The sequence below is a fragment of the Coloeus monedula genome (genome assembly GCF_965178545.1).
Source record: "Coloeus monedula genome assembly, chromosome: 3".
NCBI lineage: Eukaryota > Metazoa > Chordata > Aves > Passeriformes > Corvidae > Coloeus > Coloeus monedula.
This window is the reverse complement of record NC_138783.1, coordinates 44,022,856-44,038,507: the sequence shown is the minus strand read 5'-3', so window position 1 is coordinate 44,038,507 and position 15,652 is coordinate 44,022,856. Positions and strand designations below refer to the sequence as shown.

Below are 15,652 nucleotides of genomic sequence, written 5' to 3'. Positions count from 1 at the left end.
CTCCTTTGGACACTCTCCAATAGTTTAATGTCTTTCTTATATTGTGGCACCCAAAACTGCCCCCAGCACTCGAGGTGAGGCCGCTCCAGTGCAGAGCAGGGTGGGACAATCCCCTCCCTTGCCCGGCTGGTGATGCTGTGCCTGGTGCCCCCAGGACAGGGTTGGCCCTCCTGGCTGCCAGGGCACTGCTGACTCGTGTACAACTTGCCACTGACCAGGACCCCCAGGTGCCTTTCCACAGCTCTGCTCTCCAGCATCTCATTCCCCATCTCTCCATACATCCAGGGTTGCCCCACCCCAGGTGCAGAATCCAGCACTTTCCCTTCCTGAACTTCATCTGGTTGGTGATTGCCAAGTCCTCTCATTTGTCGTGGTCTCTCTGCCCAGCCTCCCTGCCTTCAAAGGAGTCAGCAGCTCCTTCCAGTTTTGTATCATCTGGGAACTTGCTTAGTGTCCCTTCTAGTCCAGGTTCAAAACTCAGATTGTTAAACACGAGTTTCAAAGTGCTTCAGTGAAGTCAGCCACAGAAACACGCTGCCAAACAGCCTCCTCTCCTTAGACAGTAAATGATGTGGTACTGCAGCAGGTCCCGCAGAGTGAAGGCAACTTGTGAGGCTGTTTCAGGTGGCATAACCCATGGCTTCAGTAACTGAAACAAAAAGGAGGCACTGCCTAGTTCAGAAGTGTGCTGCAGTGGCTACTAACTTGTCAACATCCCTTGCTCTAGATGGTAACCAGTACATTCCAGCCAGCTGGAAAACCACTGACTTGTGAATAACTCCCACCAGACGTCCTTCCTGGCTCAAATAAAGCTCCTTTCAAATATCTTTAACAAAAATGTTCAAAGCAGGCTTCTGACTCATCTACCATCTTTCTACCTGCGATTCCTATTTACTAGAGTAACAAACACCAAGAGGATGTATTGTATCAAAAGTACCATCATTCACAGAGGTTCAAAAGCACCCCAACATGTCAAATTTTCCACAGAAGCAAAGCCCAGCACATCAGAGTTATGTACTCCATAGCCAATGATACAGGAAGCTATTATCTGTGACAAGGGCAGATAAATAAAATTCATAAATATTCATAAAACCCTCATATTTTTATCCAGGTTTTCAACAGGATTAAAGTATTTAGGATGACTGTCTTGAGCAGATATCCTTTAAGAGATAAATAGCAGCCATTTATTTTAATTACACAGCTTACCAGTAACTCAGAGACTTCTAATTGTAGATTTTTTAAATTAATCTAAGCATCACAGGGATTAGCACAAATACCTGGAGTGTTGTCTTATAGGTACAAGAAACCTAAATACTCACAGTGAATTCTTCATAAACTACAGAAATTCTTAGTAAGCTGGTAACAATGCAATGAAATAGAAATCTTCAGAAAGAAATCTGAATATGTATGTAGAGCCAACAGAAAGGTGCTAAAGCAGCTAACCTGAGAAAGCAACAAAGACAGACTAAAACGACGACTGATCTACGGAGATGGAGTTTAATGTAGGTAATGGGTTTTTACAAGGGACTGCCTGAAAAGCCTCTGTTGCACAGTTTAATCTAGCAAGCCAAGTAATGAATATTCTACTCAAAAATAGTAGAGCCAGGGGAATGAACTTTTCTGCAAATCCAAAAAGCAAAAGTTGTCCAAGAACACAAGGAAATTGTTTTGGTCTGTCCTTTTTGTAGCTCACAGAAGCACTCCTGAATAACAAGACTTTTAAAAACTACATAGAACGTAAAAATGGACATCATAAGCATCCTTAAAAAATGAGTTTTAGTTGTATTAAGTTATTGAAATTGCATTGAAAGAAAATGGGATTTCTTTAAAATTTTCCATTCACTTTGTAGAATGTGTTCTGTGGTGGCTGTTCTGCATAAAGAGGCTTGAGGTACTGTCAGCAGGTTTCATCTCCATTCATGGCTGATAATTTTTTCTAACACTGGAATCTTGAAGCACTTTAGCTAACATCCAAATGTAAGCCTAGTTCACTTGTATGCAAATATTTCGCTCTTCATATAAATCATCGCTTGCTGTAATTCAACTAGAAATACATAAGCACTCTCTTACTGGGCTGAGAACCTAAAGCACTTACATTCTTTAGGAAGGAGATTTTATGGTACGTAATGCATCACAGTATTGACTTTTATTTAACTTACAAATACATAACTTCTCTATTTTCTCTGCCAGACTAATAGCTTTGCAACATATCTCCAAGGAATAATGCTCTCTTTAGAGCCAGCGGGCTGCCTGGAGCAGCTTTCTTCTCTTGGACACAACACACTGCTACGGCAGGAGCAAAGCAGGCTACCCCTAAGGGAAATGCCACTACCTGAGCCAGGCAGCTTGCTGGCTTCTTCCATCCTTTGGGTATTTTTTATCTTGCTGTCCCCTGAAAAGCTTCAAGGAGACAAAATCAACTGTTTAAAATACATCAGTATGAAAGCATCAGAATAATAGCTAGTAAGAGGTGGCGAGAAGAACAAGAAGATGTTTCACACCAAAAAAAGCAGTATATAAACATAAGAGTGGTGAAAAGCTCTCTCACAACATGTTAACAGGAGGAAAGAAATCCCATTCAGAAAAAAAAGACAATGTAAGAGAAACAATCTAGATAAATCACATCTCTGAAAATTAATTTCGATTTCTCTGGAGTGTAACAGGCTCTCTTCTCAACATCACAGAAGAAAATTCCAGGGGACTATGTCCTCATTTTGGTGCATATTAAATGACATTTCCTTGATCTATGTAATGTGCAATGCCCACATTACAAAGAGCTACCCCTCTCTGCTCCTTGGTATAGACTCGTGCATCATCAGTAGTTATGGAGATTTACCTTTGTCTCTTCTTTCCTGCTTTTATCAGTATGTACATATCCAGGTCATGACGTGTCAGTTTACAGTGTTTATTTTATGTGTTAGAGAAGTAAAGAAAATGTCATTGTATGTAATAATAATGGATTTTAAGGCAAGCCAGGTAGCTCAGACAGAATCACGGCATATAAAATAATTTCCTTCCATAGCCACAATATTCAAACAGCAGGCTCTTCAAGAGTCCAGATTAACTCCAAGCAATCTGCAAGTACTATTCAAGGCAGCCCCCTGTATGCTTTTGCTTGTTGCAGTGTTCCAAGCAGTGACTGCTGAATATACTTGAGAAGTTTTAGGAGTCCATAAAACAAGGGATGGGGGAGCAGGGAGGAAGCCAGAGCAACCCTAAGAACTCAGTAACGTAGTATTTACCATGCTAAAACAGAAAATTCAAGAGCAGAGGAGAAGTCTGACAGTATGTGATATGTTTGACAAGTTGACTAAAATTAAAGTATAAACAAAACCAAGAAAAAATATTATAGGTTTAATCTTAGTCCTTAAAATAAATAATGATAGAAGTTGAACAAGTACAGCCTTTGAATTGCCAAATGCAAAAAGCAATTTCATAAAATTAGCATTAGAAACAAAGTTTGTAACCAGGGAGTACTTATAGTCTTTGCAACATCAATACTGCTAATACTGTTAAATGCACTTTAAAAGAGTAATTTCCATAATGCTAACACAACAGCTAAATACTGCCTATCTGCTAATGGCTCTATGCATATAGCTGACCTTCTTTTTATGCGTAAGAACACTGTACTTATCTAAATAAGTCCCATGAGTTATACCACCAGCTAAAAATCCTGACATATCGAAGTAAAATTCAAAAATAGAGCAGCCAGTGACTACCTCTTAAAAAAATGAGCTAGGAAGCTCAACAAAATTGCAATATCTGCCAAGGTCTTTCACCTTATCCAAGGTTTCTCCTTTTATACAGCAATGCAGAGAACAAATTTTTTCTTTCATATGTGTTGTCACAAAATGACAGAGACAGAGTACAAATGTAGCCAAGGGACACACCAAGAAAGGGAAAGAGTGAAACTGAGCCACAAGTCACACTGTTAGAAGGATTAACACTAGATGTGTCATACTTCACACCATAACCTCTTCCACTCTTAGGCTGGGTACCATGTACATTTATCAAAAACAAATTGTTCTATGAAAATCCTGCAAATCCCCTTCTAGTTCATCATCAGTGTAAATAAACCCTACTCTTTTTTACCAGTTCCTTTCCCTTGGTACAAAGATGGATGAGCCAACCCCACCTGTAATCAAAGGTCAGGGCACTACAACATCACAGAGGATACTAAGAGTCAGCCTAACACCTCCCCTTGCTCCTTCTTCCATTGGAGGGACTAGGGTAGAGACAGAGATGAGGAAGCAATGGTGCCTCTAACAACAGCGATTCAAAGACTGAAACTGAACTTAATGTTTCCATTTACAAAAAATTTCCTGAAGCTCAGTAATTACAGCAGGACTGCTTTGCTGTCACCAAGAAGCCTAAAGCAAGAATAGTGAAATTTCAAAATCAATTACACATATTAAAAGCATAAATGCAAACTAAATTCAATCTTTGTGGGCATATTCATAAACCCCCAATTAGATGACCACATACCAGTGTTTGCAAAGGACTCCTACCTTACTGAGCACGCAGAACAGATTTTTTAAAAAACTCTCCTAACTGATGCAGCCTTTCATACTATTAATCAATGCACTGCCTCATCCTAGAAATGCAGTGAACTGGTTCCTGAGTCCTCCCTAGGACACTGCAACACACAGCAACAGGAAAACTGCATTCGCACTGCTCAATGCTTCTCACACCCCAGAATACTAATTCTTTAAATATGAAGTGATCCATCTAAATGCAATAATAATCACTTCAGAACTTCTATCCAGAAAACAAAGAAATGGGAAAAAATATAAAAACTGTTGCACATTATCAATTTTGTCTTAACATCCAGAAAATGAGGTGCTGAGATACATGAAATAAAAAATGCACAATGCCCGAGTCTTTTTGTGTGATTTCTACTATGTTGCATTTCTATAACAAAACTTTAAAAGTTAATATGGTTAGTGATAGAAACCTTTATTCTCTTATTCTTACTAAAAATAGAATCCTTATATTTAAAGCATTCCACAATTTGTCTGTAATTTCCACAGTATAATATGGTAATAAACCCCACACTACTATATGCATTGACCAAGTTAAACAGAGTACACTCTGCATTTTTACTTACTAAAAACCACTTATTTCACTACCACTGGCATTTTTGTAGGAGTTTATTTAAATATAATTTAAGTTCTTAATGATACAGATATTCAAACTTTACATTATTTTTGTTCTCAGCTGCCCAGAAGAGTAACTAAATATTTTGTTATTATGTGCCCATATAGATGAGCTTTTAGGTGATACAAGGTCTTCTACACTTGCACACCAAACATGAACTACTAACCCTTACTGCAGTTAATCCACATGGTATCACAGAAAATAATGTCTGAGTTGCCTGAACATAAACTAACGTATAAATGTTTAATGCTGGAAAACTCTTAAAAGTTACCCAGTGTGGTTACAAATTACTTTCTAAATCACTCATACTTTTAACAAAATTTCTCCTGTTCATTCTTTCACCTCAAACTTTCACCTTTTACCACCTCCTGAACAAAACTTTCCAACATATTAAAAACAGCATGAAATTGTCTGTGTATTGCAGCATGCAAAATTGGGGAAGCAATAGGAAAGCCATGAGATGATCATTCTTTAAATAAGGCACAGATCTTTTACTCCACTTTGTTTTTAAAACACAAAATTCTTTTCTACACAAACCTGAAATTTATTAAATCAATACAAGCAACTGCCAGGCAGTGGCCATGCCTGGGCAGAACCACTCAGGCGTAGAGTAACAGGAACAGGAAGCTAACTCTGTTTCCACAGTTCTCAGATGAGACTGCAACCTGTGTCAGCCTCCTCACAGCAGAGCAGAGAGTGCACGCAGCAGTCAGATTACTGTGCAACTGCTCATCTTTGACAATCATAGCTGATAAAACTAGTTCACACACTTCACTACATACTAAAGCAAAGATGCTGCTTATTAATGCATCTAGTGGGCTGACTCGCTGCAAGGTCATGGTAAGTGCCCTGTGCTGTTAAGTAACAGCCCAGAAAAAGGAAGATTTTAAATACCAGTTGGAAAAATAAATACTTTGCTTAACAGGAGGTTTCCCTTGAATGCATCTAAATTCAGAAAAACACCTTGCCAAACCAGATGGCTATTTCACTTGTATCTTTTTACCACAGAAATACAGTTGCTGGATAGCAAAGGATATACCAAAAAAAAATTTAAAAATCACAATATGCACATACCAAATCTGCTTTACAGAAATTACAAAAAAATTTTTAAAAAAACCAAAACCACCCTTACTGTAACACTGTATCTAAAGATTAAAAGAAATAAATATTTCTCAGAATGCCAAGGACAAAGAAATCCAAGTTATAAAGCTACTTGCCAAGGAAATGAAAGATTTACATGAATACTTTCAATAAACCATTATAACCATGCTTTACGAGAAATTTGCACTTCCTCCCTCTGTTTGATACTGGCTCAATTTTTAGTAACAATGGTCCTGTTGAAATCTAAAGTCATTGCTTGAAGGTTACATTCTTGTAAAGATCATTCTGCTGTGATTTCTGTCGGGAAGTGGCTCATCGTGTATTGCAATTTGGTTCCCAGTGCTATAAACCATGGTTCAGCATCAAAATTATTACTGAAAGTGGCAGCTATTTAGAGAGGTACAAGCAAATTAGGAAGTGATAAGAATTAAAACTGTCAAAATTTCCCAGGTTTTCAAGTCACATTATTCATAAATTAAAGCAAGTACAAGGATATTCATTTTGCAAGTAAAAGTACTTTATGCTAACTGCATAAAATGATAAAAGCTAAGTCACACCACTTATCTTTTGGGAGTATTTATGACACCTGATATATATGCACAACGCATCCAACTTCAAGCGAGTATTCTGCTAAGAGCAGAATTTCCTCTTTTCTTCTCCTCCTTCCTTGGAGCAAGTCCAATAAAAAATGATTAAGATTCATGAGCCTTACTATAAAGCGCACTTACCGGTGCTGGATTGTCTTTAGCTTCCACACCAAAAACATCCCGTTGTTTCACTGTCAGCAAATCAAGACCTTCAGTATCGTTGTCATCATCATCGTCATCATCATCTTCAAAGAACTGCATGGAGTCCGAATTTGGTACCCTGCTAGGTACATGAACTTCTTTTTCCTCCTCCTCCTCAGACAGCTCTTTGAATTCATCCTCAGACTCACCACTCTCCTCAGCACTTCCACTGGAAGCAGAACATTCCTCCGTTTCTTTTCTTCTCTGCTTTTCCTTTGTTCTGTTAACAGATGTTTTTCCACTGAGATTAGTTCCACACTTCTGCACTGTTTCCTCGTTTACCAAGGTGAGGGTATTTTCATTTTGCTCTGTCTCCTCCAAGTGGTCTGTCCCATTGGCTGCCTCCAGCTGTTTCCGAACTCTTTGAAGAAATCTCACACGAGGTGCCATTGCAAGACCAAGAGATCTAAAGCATGGAATTAAACAAATAAATTAATTTAAAAGGGAGATACACAACATTTGGCTGAATTAGAAGCCCTCCTTGATGGCTCAAGTGATTCAGTTTCAATTATGACAATTCAAATTGATACATTTAGAAAAATCTAGCATGAAAAATACATGTGAACATTGGAAGAGGAAGGAAAATGAAATAACCGAGAACTCTCAATTACAAGCTTCCCAGGAAGGAAAACAGACACAGAAGCTGATAAATTGTAGATAAGAGCCAATTAGTTATCTGTGATTCACAATAAAACACGTGGAAGAAACACCAATGTAATCTGGTATTGAAAATACATGGATTTAATGTCAAGAACTGAGATAACACTGATCTGTCAGATGTCCTTCACTACTGGAAGCACACCTAGAGCATTATCCCCCCTGACTTCACAGTGACTGAGAGATCAGGAAAACAAACATGGTATGGATGAATGACTAACTGCAGAAAAAGCTAGGGAAAGACATTTCTCTCTTCAAGTCAATTTCACCTGCTTTTACCTTTCTACAGCAAGGCTTTACCTCCATGGCATATGTAACTAACAGAGCCAGTAACTATTGTTTTACCCAGTTATTCATGAAAATTCAAAGTTATACTCATAAGCATTACATGAAGGGACAAAAATTGCAGAAAGAGCAAGAAATCCTGTCTAGCAACAATACTGAAGAGCACTGCGTGGGAACAGATACCTTGACTCCAACAGCCCATTTGACTTCAGTAAACTTTTTCATTGTCCATCGTTATTACACCCCGCTCTGACAAATCCAAATTTAAAAAAAAAGCAACGCTTCCAGAGTTCATGAGCCTTCTCATTAGGTGAATAAAAAATGTGAGGTGACACTGGTATTGGTGCAAGGAAGACACAGAGAACCCATGATACAGAACTGAACACAGTACTTGGTGCTTGTAGATACACTTAACAAACGAATAAAGGATATAACCAAATACATTGGCTATAAATATACACAGGCACCCACACCTGTGAAAGACAACCCTCTTTCAATTCAGAACATGCACAGCTATACACCACCTCTCCTCTCAATGATGTTCAAGTAGATAGCATTATTTCTTCTTTTCACTACACAGCCTCTGAGAGGAACCTGAGTTATAGCACAGGAGAAATATCTAATCCATACTACCTGGCAGAAATGTCATTATAAACAGTCCATGAAGCACCCAAAGATACTGCAGAGCAGCAAGAGTGCACTGTAGGCCCTGGAGACCCTTGAACTTTTAATAGTAGCCAGTGGGACAGGGTAGTCAAAAGGAGTACCCTGCTTAAATAACAAACAAAAAAGCCCCAACTGTAACCACACCTGTGGTTAAACAGGTCACTTTTGGTACCAGCCACAGGTTAAAACACTGAAAAGCAGACACAACCCCAAAAAGCAATCCACACTGTTAAGATAAAGAATAAATCTTCCAACAAATAAAGTTTATTTTTAATGTAAAAATTTTGGTTTAGTGTTTCTGATAATTCAGCACTGTTCCACATGCAACTAACAGCAGTAACAAAGAAAACAGAATTTTATGAAGAAGGATCAAAGGAAGTTCTTATCCAGTGTATTTTGCACATTTACTGACAGTGCATTGCTGAGAGGATAACTCAACACCGTTGGGAACTGAAATTGGAGCAACTAGCAATCTTAAACTTGTTTTACTGTTTGACAGCAAACACTAATTACCTTTGCAATGAAATGATGTGTTAAAGTTTGGCCTATTGACTAGCTGTAATGGAAATAACCAAACAGCAGATGTAATGTTTCACTGCGGCAGCTGGAAGCCATTCAAACCTGGAACTGAGCCTTAACACCAGGCACAGTAAAACACACATCAAGAGATTGCTGCATTCAATCTCTTCAGCAAGGGGATCGAAGTTGCAAAAATCCAATCCTTTGCAAGAGAAACGCTTTTTTGCTTGTCCAGATTTCACATTATTCTACATAAAGTATTGCTGTCAAGTATTGACAAAGCACTGCAAGCAGCAATAATGTATGGCAACTACACAATCAAGTGTTCACTTCTCTTTCTCAAGCAGACACACACAAGGTATACAGGGTTGAAAACTCTGATTTTATCAGACCTTTTCTTCTATGCCCCCAGAGCTAGCATCAAAGATCAGAAACACACATGCAGAGAAAAGTCTGACAAGGTGAAAAACTAATCTCTGTTCAGCAAAAGTTACAAAACAGAGAGAAAGAGCAGCCCATGATGTGGACAAGACTACACCACAGATTTTTTTTTTCATTCAAATATTAAATTCCACTTTCCAGACTGCTGTACTGCACTGATGTCTTACTTTAATAATTGAATAAAATTATTTGTCAGTCAGTCTTGGCAGATTTTTCTACACTGTTTAACAAGCCTACCAAAAAAAAACAGTGCTATCAGAATTCAAAATACTTTTGAACCAAAAGAATTCAGACATAAGGGAGAGAGAAGGTCAAATTTATTCGGTAAGACAATAATAGTAGACAAGCTTAGCCAAAGTGTGTGCAAACAATCCCCCAATACTTTTAGTTACATAAATTCTCAAACAAATGTCAGCATTTTGGCTCATTATTGCCTCTTTTTCATAGTATATTCCAAATGGAGAAAAATCTGGGACAAACAATCGGGACATTCTACTACTGCTAAAAGCTTCCCCATATTTTAAGATTTGACAATTCCGTCAGAAACTATCTCTTAATCATTCGCAAAATCTATAGTTCAGTCATCCTGAAACAACTCAATGTATGAACCAGATTTCATAAACTAGAAAGAGCATAATTAGTTTTCAATAATTCATTAGATGCCACTCAGACCACAATCCTACTATGACTGAAGTTACAGCTATGTTTTTATTTTAGTGCTACCATTTCAGACACTCATCCGGAACAAGAAATGTGCAGGATTTTCTGATAAAGACAAAAAGCAGGTAAGTTATTTAGTGAGATTTCATAAACCCTAACAGACAACACTAAAAACACACTAACACTACAATGTAGTCCTCAGACAATGGTAACCTTTAAATGGCAACATAAATTCAGCTGACAAACCAAATAATCCTGTTTCATGTTTTGGTGAATGCAGTGACTTCTTAAGAGCAAGCTCTTCTAGAAAGACATTTTAAATCAGCTTCTAAAGGCAATACTGAAACCAAGGGAGTACTCCGCTACTATAAGTCAAAGTACAGCTGACAGTTCTACTCCTCAACTGAAACCAAGGTGGCCAGACATCAGCATTCCCTAACACTGATCAGGGAATGCATAGAAGTAACTAAACAAATGACCTACAATACTCAAGTACCTTTCTTAATTTAGTAACAAGTTCACAAGGACTTTCAGTAAATACGTTAAAAGAGTAAAACTGGAAAGAAATAACACTGTATGGCTTTAAGGAGAATATCACTTTTGTTTCTAGTGAATAATGAAGATCAAACATTAATAAACATTTTTTAATGCATTTAAATGAACGGTGTAACAGGCTTAAAATACTGCCTCCTCTAAGGTTTATTAATTGCGCTTATACAAGGCCTCGACTGTGTTTACATTAACATGGTTGCTTTACTTTGCCTCTACTTGAATGAGAGAAAAGCTGGACATCTCTCAACTCTTTAGAAAGATCAAATCTTAGAACTCGAAGCAAAATCTACCCTTGCAAAAAACAAATATAAGAACAGTAAAATCTTCACATTTTTAAGTGTGACAAATGCTCCTTATCCGCTCCTAAAAAATCTCTAGTCCTTTTTAAGATATGAGCCAGCTGTAAAGAATCTGAGGTCACATCTGCCGTACTGCTGCACAACAATTTTACACAAGTTACTGATTCAGCCCCACATCAACTTACTACATTTACTAAACATAGACATATTCCATTAGTGAACTTCTTCAGAATGATTTGAACACATAAAAACACAGCACAGAGATTATTTTTACTGTAGAACAGGTTCAGACAAAGATTTAAAATAGGTTGAAAAAGGTTAAATACTCCCAGAAGCTATTTCAAGAAAACAAATACGTATTACTTGCCTTGCAATATATGCTACATTCACATTTAACATTTAAAATGTTTTCAGAAGACAGTATGAGCAACCGTTTGAAAACAGGAGAACTCACATCAACTGAAATGACACAAATCTGAACTAACAGGCTTTCCAGATGGTCTGATTAATAACCAAAATGAACAGAGAAATTGCTTTTGCTGTGCTATTTACCAGCCAGCTTTATTCCTCTACATTAAGGAGCTCAAATTCCTGGTACTCCTATTAATAATAATGAGGGCCAAGCTATTGAGAAGCAAAGAGAAGGAGAACAAAGACGACATCATGGTCGCAGTCTAATAATTTAGAAGACCAAGATGTGGTCTTCCTTACAAAAGGAAAAGGAAACTCCACACTGCAGTTCCAAACCCTGGTGGCCCCTTGGTGCCTGAGCCACCCTGACACCTGCTCAGAGGGCAATATAGCAGAGCACAAGCAACAAGGTTTTCTAGAGTGCATTTAAAACCCTTTCTCCAAGTTAGCTGGCTTAGCCAACTCTGATAGGCACTCTACTGGAACTGCTACTCATGCATATGCAAGTACATTCACTTCTAAAGTGAATGAAGGTCAATAGCCAGCTTGGCTGCAGAATGAGAAAAGATAGCTCAAGATCCTAGAAGAAATGAGGATGATGACTAAGAGAATAATGACCCTGGACTTTGAAAGAGGAGACTGCAGCTTATTCAGAAAGCTGTGTGGCAAAAGTTTACAGAAGTAGTTACAGAAGCTCAGGAAGGGACAGCTGGATCTCCAGGTGGCTGAGGGGGAGTTCAATGAGAAACACCCAAACTCTGGAGGTGACTGGAGGGAATGCTGGGGTCTGTAGGAGCAATAACATACAAGGCTGAGATTAACCAGGTAACAACAGCATGAGGAATTTTAAGTCTTGTTACAGATGCATGAAGACTGGAAACAACAGGGGAAAAATAATTAGGAGCCATCTTTTTAGTTAGGAGATTGGCATGTAGAAAAGTAAGTATAAGGACAGCAAGAAGGAGAGCCAAGAACCAACAAAGGGATGACAAGATATGGAAAGCCTGCAATGGGCACAGCCTGAGGACAAAACAGACAGCCCTGCACTCACTCACAGCAGCCAGAGCACGGTAACAAATGAACCTCCTGCCCTGACCATGCAGTAAGGGTCAGGCCAGGCATGGGGATGAGGGTGTAGTGGGTGCTTTCCCTGGATAGTGAAAGGACAGACAAATGTGGACAGATGGATCATGTCTTCTGCTACCACCCATTTCAGTCCTGACAGCACCTGCAGCTACCTACTGCTTTTTCATACTGATCTGCAAGCAAAACTATCTGGATACTAAGGTATGTGTATCAGACATTTTCCCAATAATTTGGCTTCAACTTGTTTTATTTATTCTCTGTGTACCAATAGAGGTAGAAACAGAAAAATATGCTGCATTTCTCCTGAAAGACATGACGACAGTCACAGAGGAAATTACCTTCCTTGGCAGCCCCTTGGAACTGTGACTAACTTGCCTACCCAGCACGCTCACCTGTTAAGATCTGCCCCTGGAGAACAGAGTGCATATATGCGTTAGCAGTTAGCGAAATAAAGTGCCTGAGAAGGAAAATATTTCAAAACACTGCCTCCTCTCCAGGAGACCAGACTAAGTAATTATTCCTTTTCACCCTGCTGTTTGTTTACATTTTCTTATGTTTCCAAAGCTGTCCTTTGCAATTAAAAGACAAATTTCTCTTTTTATTTTCTCCTTCATCAGACTTAAAGGCTGCCTATGTTAACACAAGGCCTACACAAGTCTTCCTCCAGCAAATTATTCTTGATAGCAATTTATAATGAGGATACTGGAGAGAATAGTAATGTACCATGGCTTAAAGGCGATCAATTACTAAAACAGATATGTGTTTATGTGTCTATATGCTCATATAGACATGCACACATATTTTTTATATTTTTTGTTTTATATATATAATATATATATACATGATCTTATATAACACATTACAATGAAAAAGACTTGCTTTTCTGCAGATTCAATCCATAGAGTTTAAGAGACTCTCAGTGCACAGACGTGCCAAGCAGCAGAGCAATAGGGAATGTGGGCAACAGCCTGGAATGCAAACCTGACAGGGGCATTAAGCAGCCTATTTTTTCTGCAGGATTTTTAGTGGACTAACATCTATCAAGCTAGCAGTAAATCTCCACAGAAAGACTAAAGTACTTTTCAGAAAATGCACACAGAAGGTAAAGGGAAGAAAGGATTCTCATTTCAGGTTTTGCCGTAAGTTTGTGTGCAGAATGTAAACCAAGGTCGCTTCTCAATGCAAAATTCAAACATACCAGACTTTGAGGAACATTCATATAAAGGAAGATAACTGATCCATGTATCAGCGGCTGTGCACTGAATTGAAAGCTAGGGATCTGCAGGGTGTATTTAGGTAGACTAGCAGTCTGGAGAGAGGGGAAGAAGAGAGCCAACAAACTAGAACAGCATCTCCAAATTATCTCCCAGATTTATTACCCTCTGACTTTTGATTATACTGCCACATATTTCACAGCCTTGACTAAACCTCTCCTACTCTCCCCAAACAACTGACTGGTTTCTTGCATTTTATTACAGGAATGACATAGTAGCTTTCCAAACCTGGGACTCAGAATTATTTTGAGGAAGGTCCAAATCCTGGCACACCTGAGAAGACCTGAGAAGAACAGAACTGTAGACTACTGTGTCTATAGATATTAGATGGCACACCATGCTGAAATCCAGAAAGAGGCACTGGGATTCTGAAAATTTAGCATTAACACCATCTGCTAGTTGGTTTCTTACACTGGTTGCATTTGTGTGATTATCCCTCTCAGCCCCAATCCTCTGCTGCTATTCCTTACATTCATAGCACAGTAAGACCTACAACAGATTTTAAAAACGCTGACAAACAACACAGGAGAAGGAGTAGGCACTGCATGGAGCAAAAATTTTTGAGCTTATGCTAGTTCTCCTTTTTCAAAATGTCTCAGTCCATGGAGTTAAAAAGCATCTTTTATAATAGGCTTATGTATCTTAAAAAACATTATCATGTTAATGGCAGCACAGCACAGGAAGACCAGGTGTTCCAGAGTCTAGTAATTTGTCCCATTTTAGTTCATTATGCCATGTGCTAACAAGTTAGCTTTCTCTGTCTGAAATTCCACACATGTCAAATCAATTTACTATGTACCTTTGAACACCTTCCTGTTCCCTTATGACTACCCGATGCCCCATGAGATTTCAAAAACTTCACATCTTAAAACAATTTCAGGGGGCTGTCATCCGTAAAGTCAACCTGTCAAAATTAATTTCCCTCCCATACAAAATGTAGAATGATTCACATATATGTACAAAAATAGACATAGCCAAATAGACACTATACAGTCTAGTGCAGATGTTTCATCTTTACCAAATGCACTGAATCTTCTGAAAAGTAATTTATGGCCAAGGAGAAATGTCCCAACCACACTCAAAATTAGACTGCAATACATCATCTTTAGATACTCCGATTTCTTGTTAAACAATACACTTTACAGGTTGATATTTCACTATGAGGCCAAAGGACAAGTCTAGGGGGGGAAAAAAACCACCAAAACATTATTCTCTATCCTTTTACTTCAGAAGTTATGTCTTCCAGTGTATATAGCAAATGTAACTTTTGCTCTAAGTTATTTCTCTGTATGGCAATATATTGTCTTTACACATAATTTCCATTCCGAATGCCCTTGAAAATATGCAAAAGCTCAACATGAATACAAAACTAAATACACTAGAAGACTGTCCAATTCTGTGTGTTAACACAATCACAAGAGCTATTTAAAAACTGTAAAACTTCTCACTATACAGCTTTCATATTTTATGTTGACCATACTTACAGGGCATATTCTGCTAGAGGCAATTTGAAAACATCAAATACATCCTTGTTCTTCATTAAGTACACTGAACGCAAGTAGGATACAAAACACTGAAAGAAAAATAAAAGTATTCAACAAAAAAAGACACCATTCAATTACCAACACAAGAAACAACATAAACACAAAATAGAATTTCACTATTAGGTAGTCTAACACTGATTGCAGACTGAAATTCTTTTCAAAATACCCATCAGACAAAATTTATCGCTACTACAGAAGTGAAGCAACTTCAA

At 38.2% G+C, this 15,652-nt stretch overlaps 1 protein-coding gene across 1 annotated transcript in view; it reads right to left on the bottom strand.

The window, feature by feature from the left end:
- DDX10 (DEAD-box helicase 10) overlaps positions 1-15,652 on the bottom strand; it is a 160,882-nt gene that overhangs the window by 106,652 nt on the left and 38,578 nt on the right. The window contains exons 12-13 of the mRNA XM_082278922.1: positions 15,381-15,469; positions 6,987-7,452 (exon numbers count right to left, since the gene is read on the bottom strand). Coding sequence (XP_082135048.1) covers positions 6,987-7,452; positions 15,381-15,469 — 555 coding nt within the window. The remainder of the gene's footprint in view (positions 1-6,986; positions 7,453-15,380; positions 15,470-15,652) is intronic.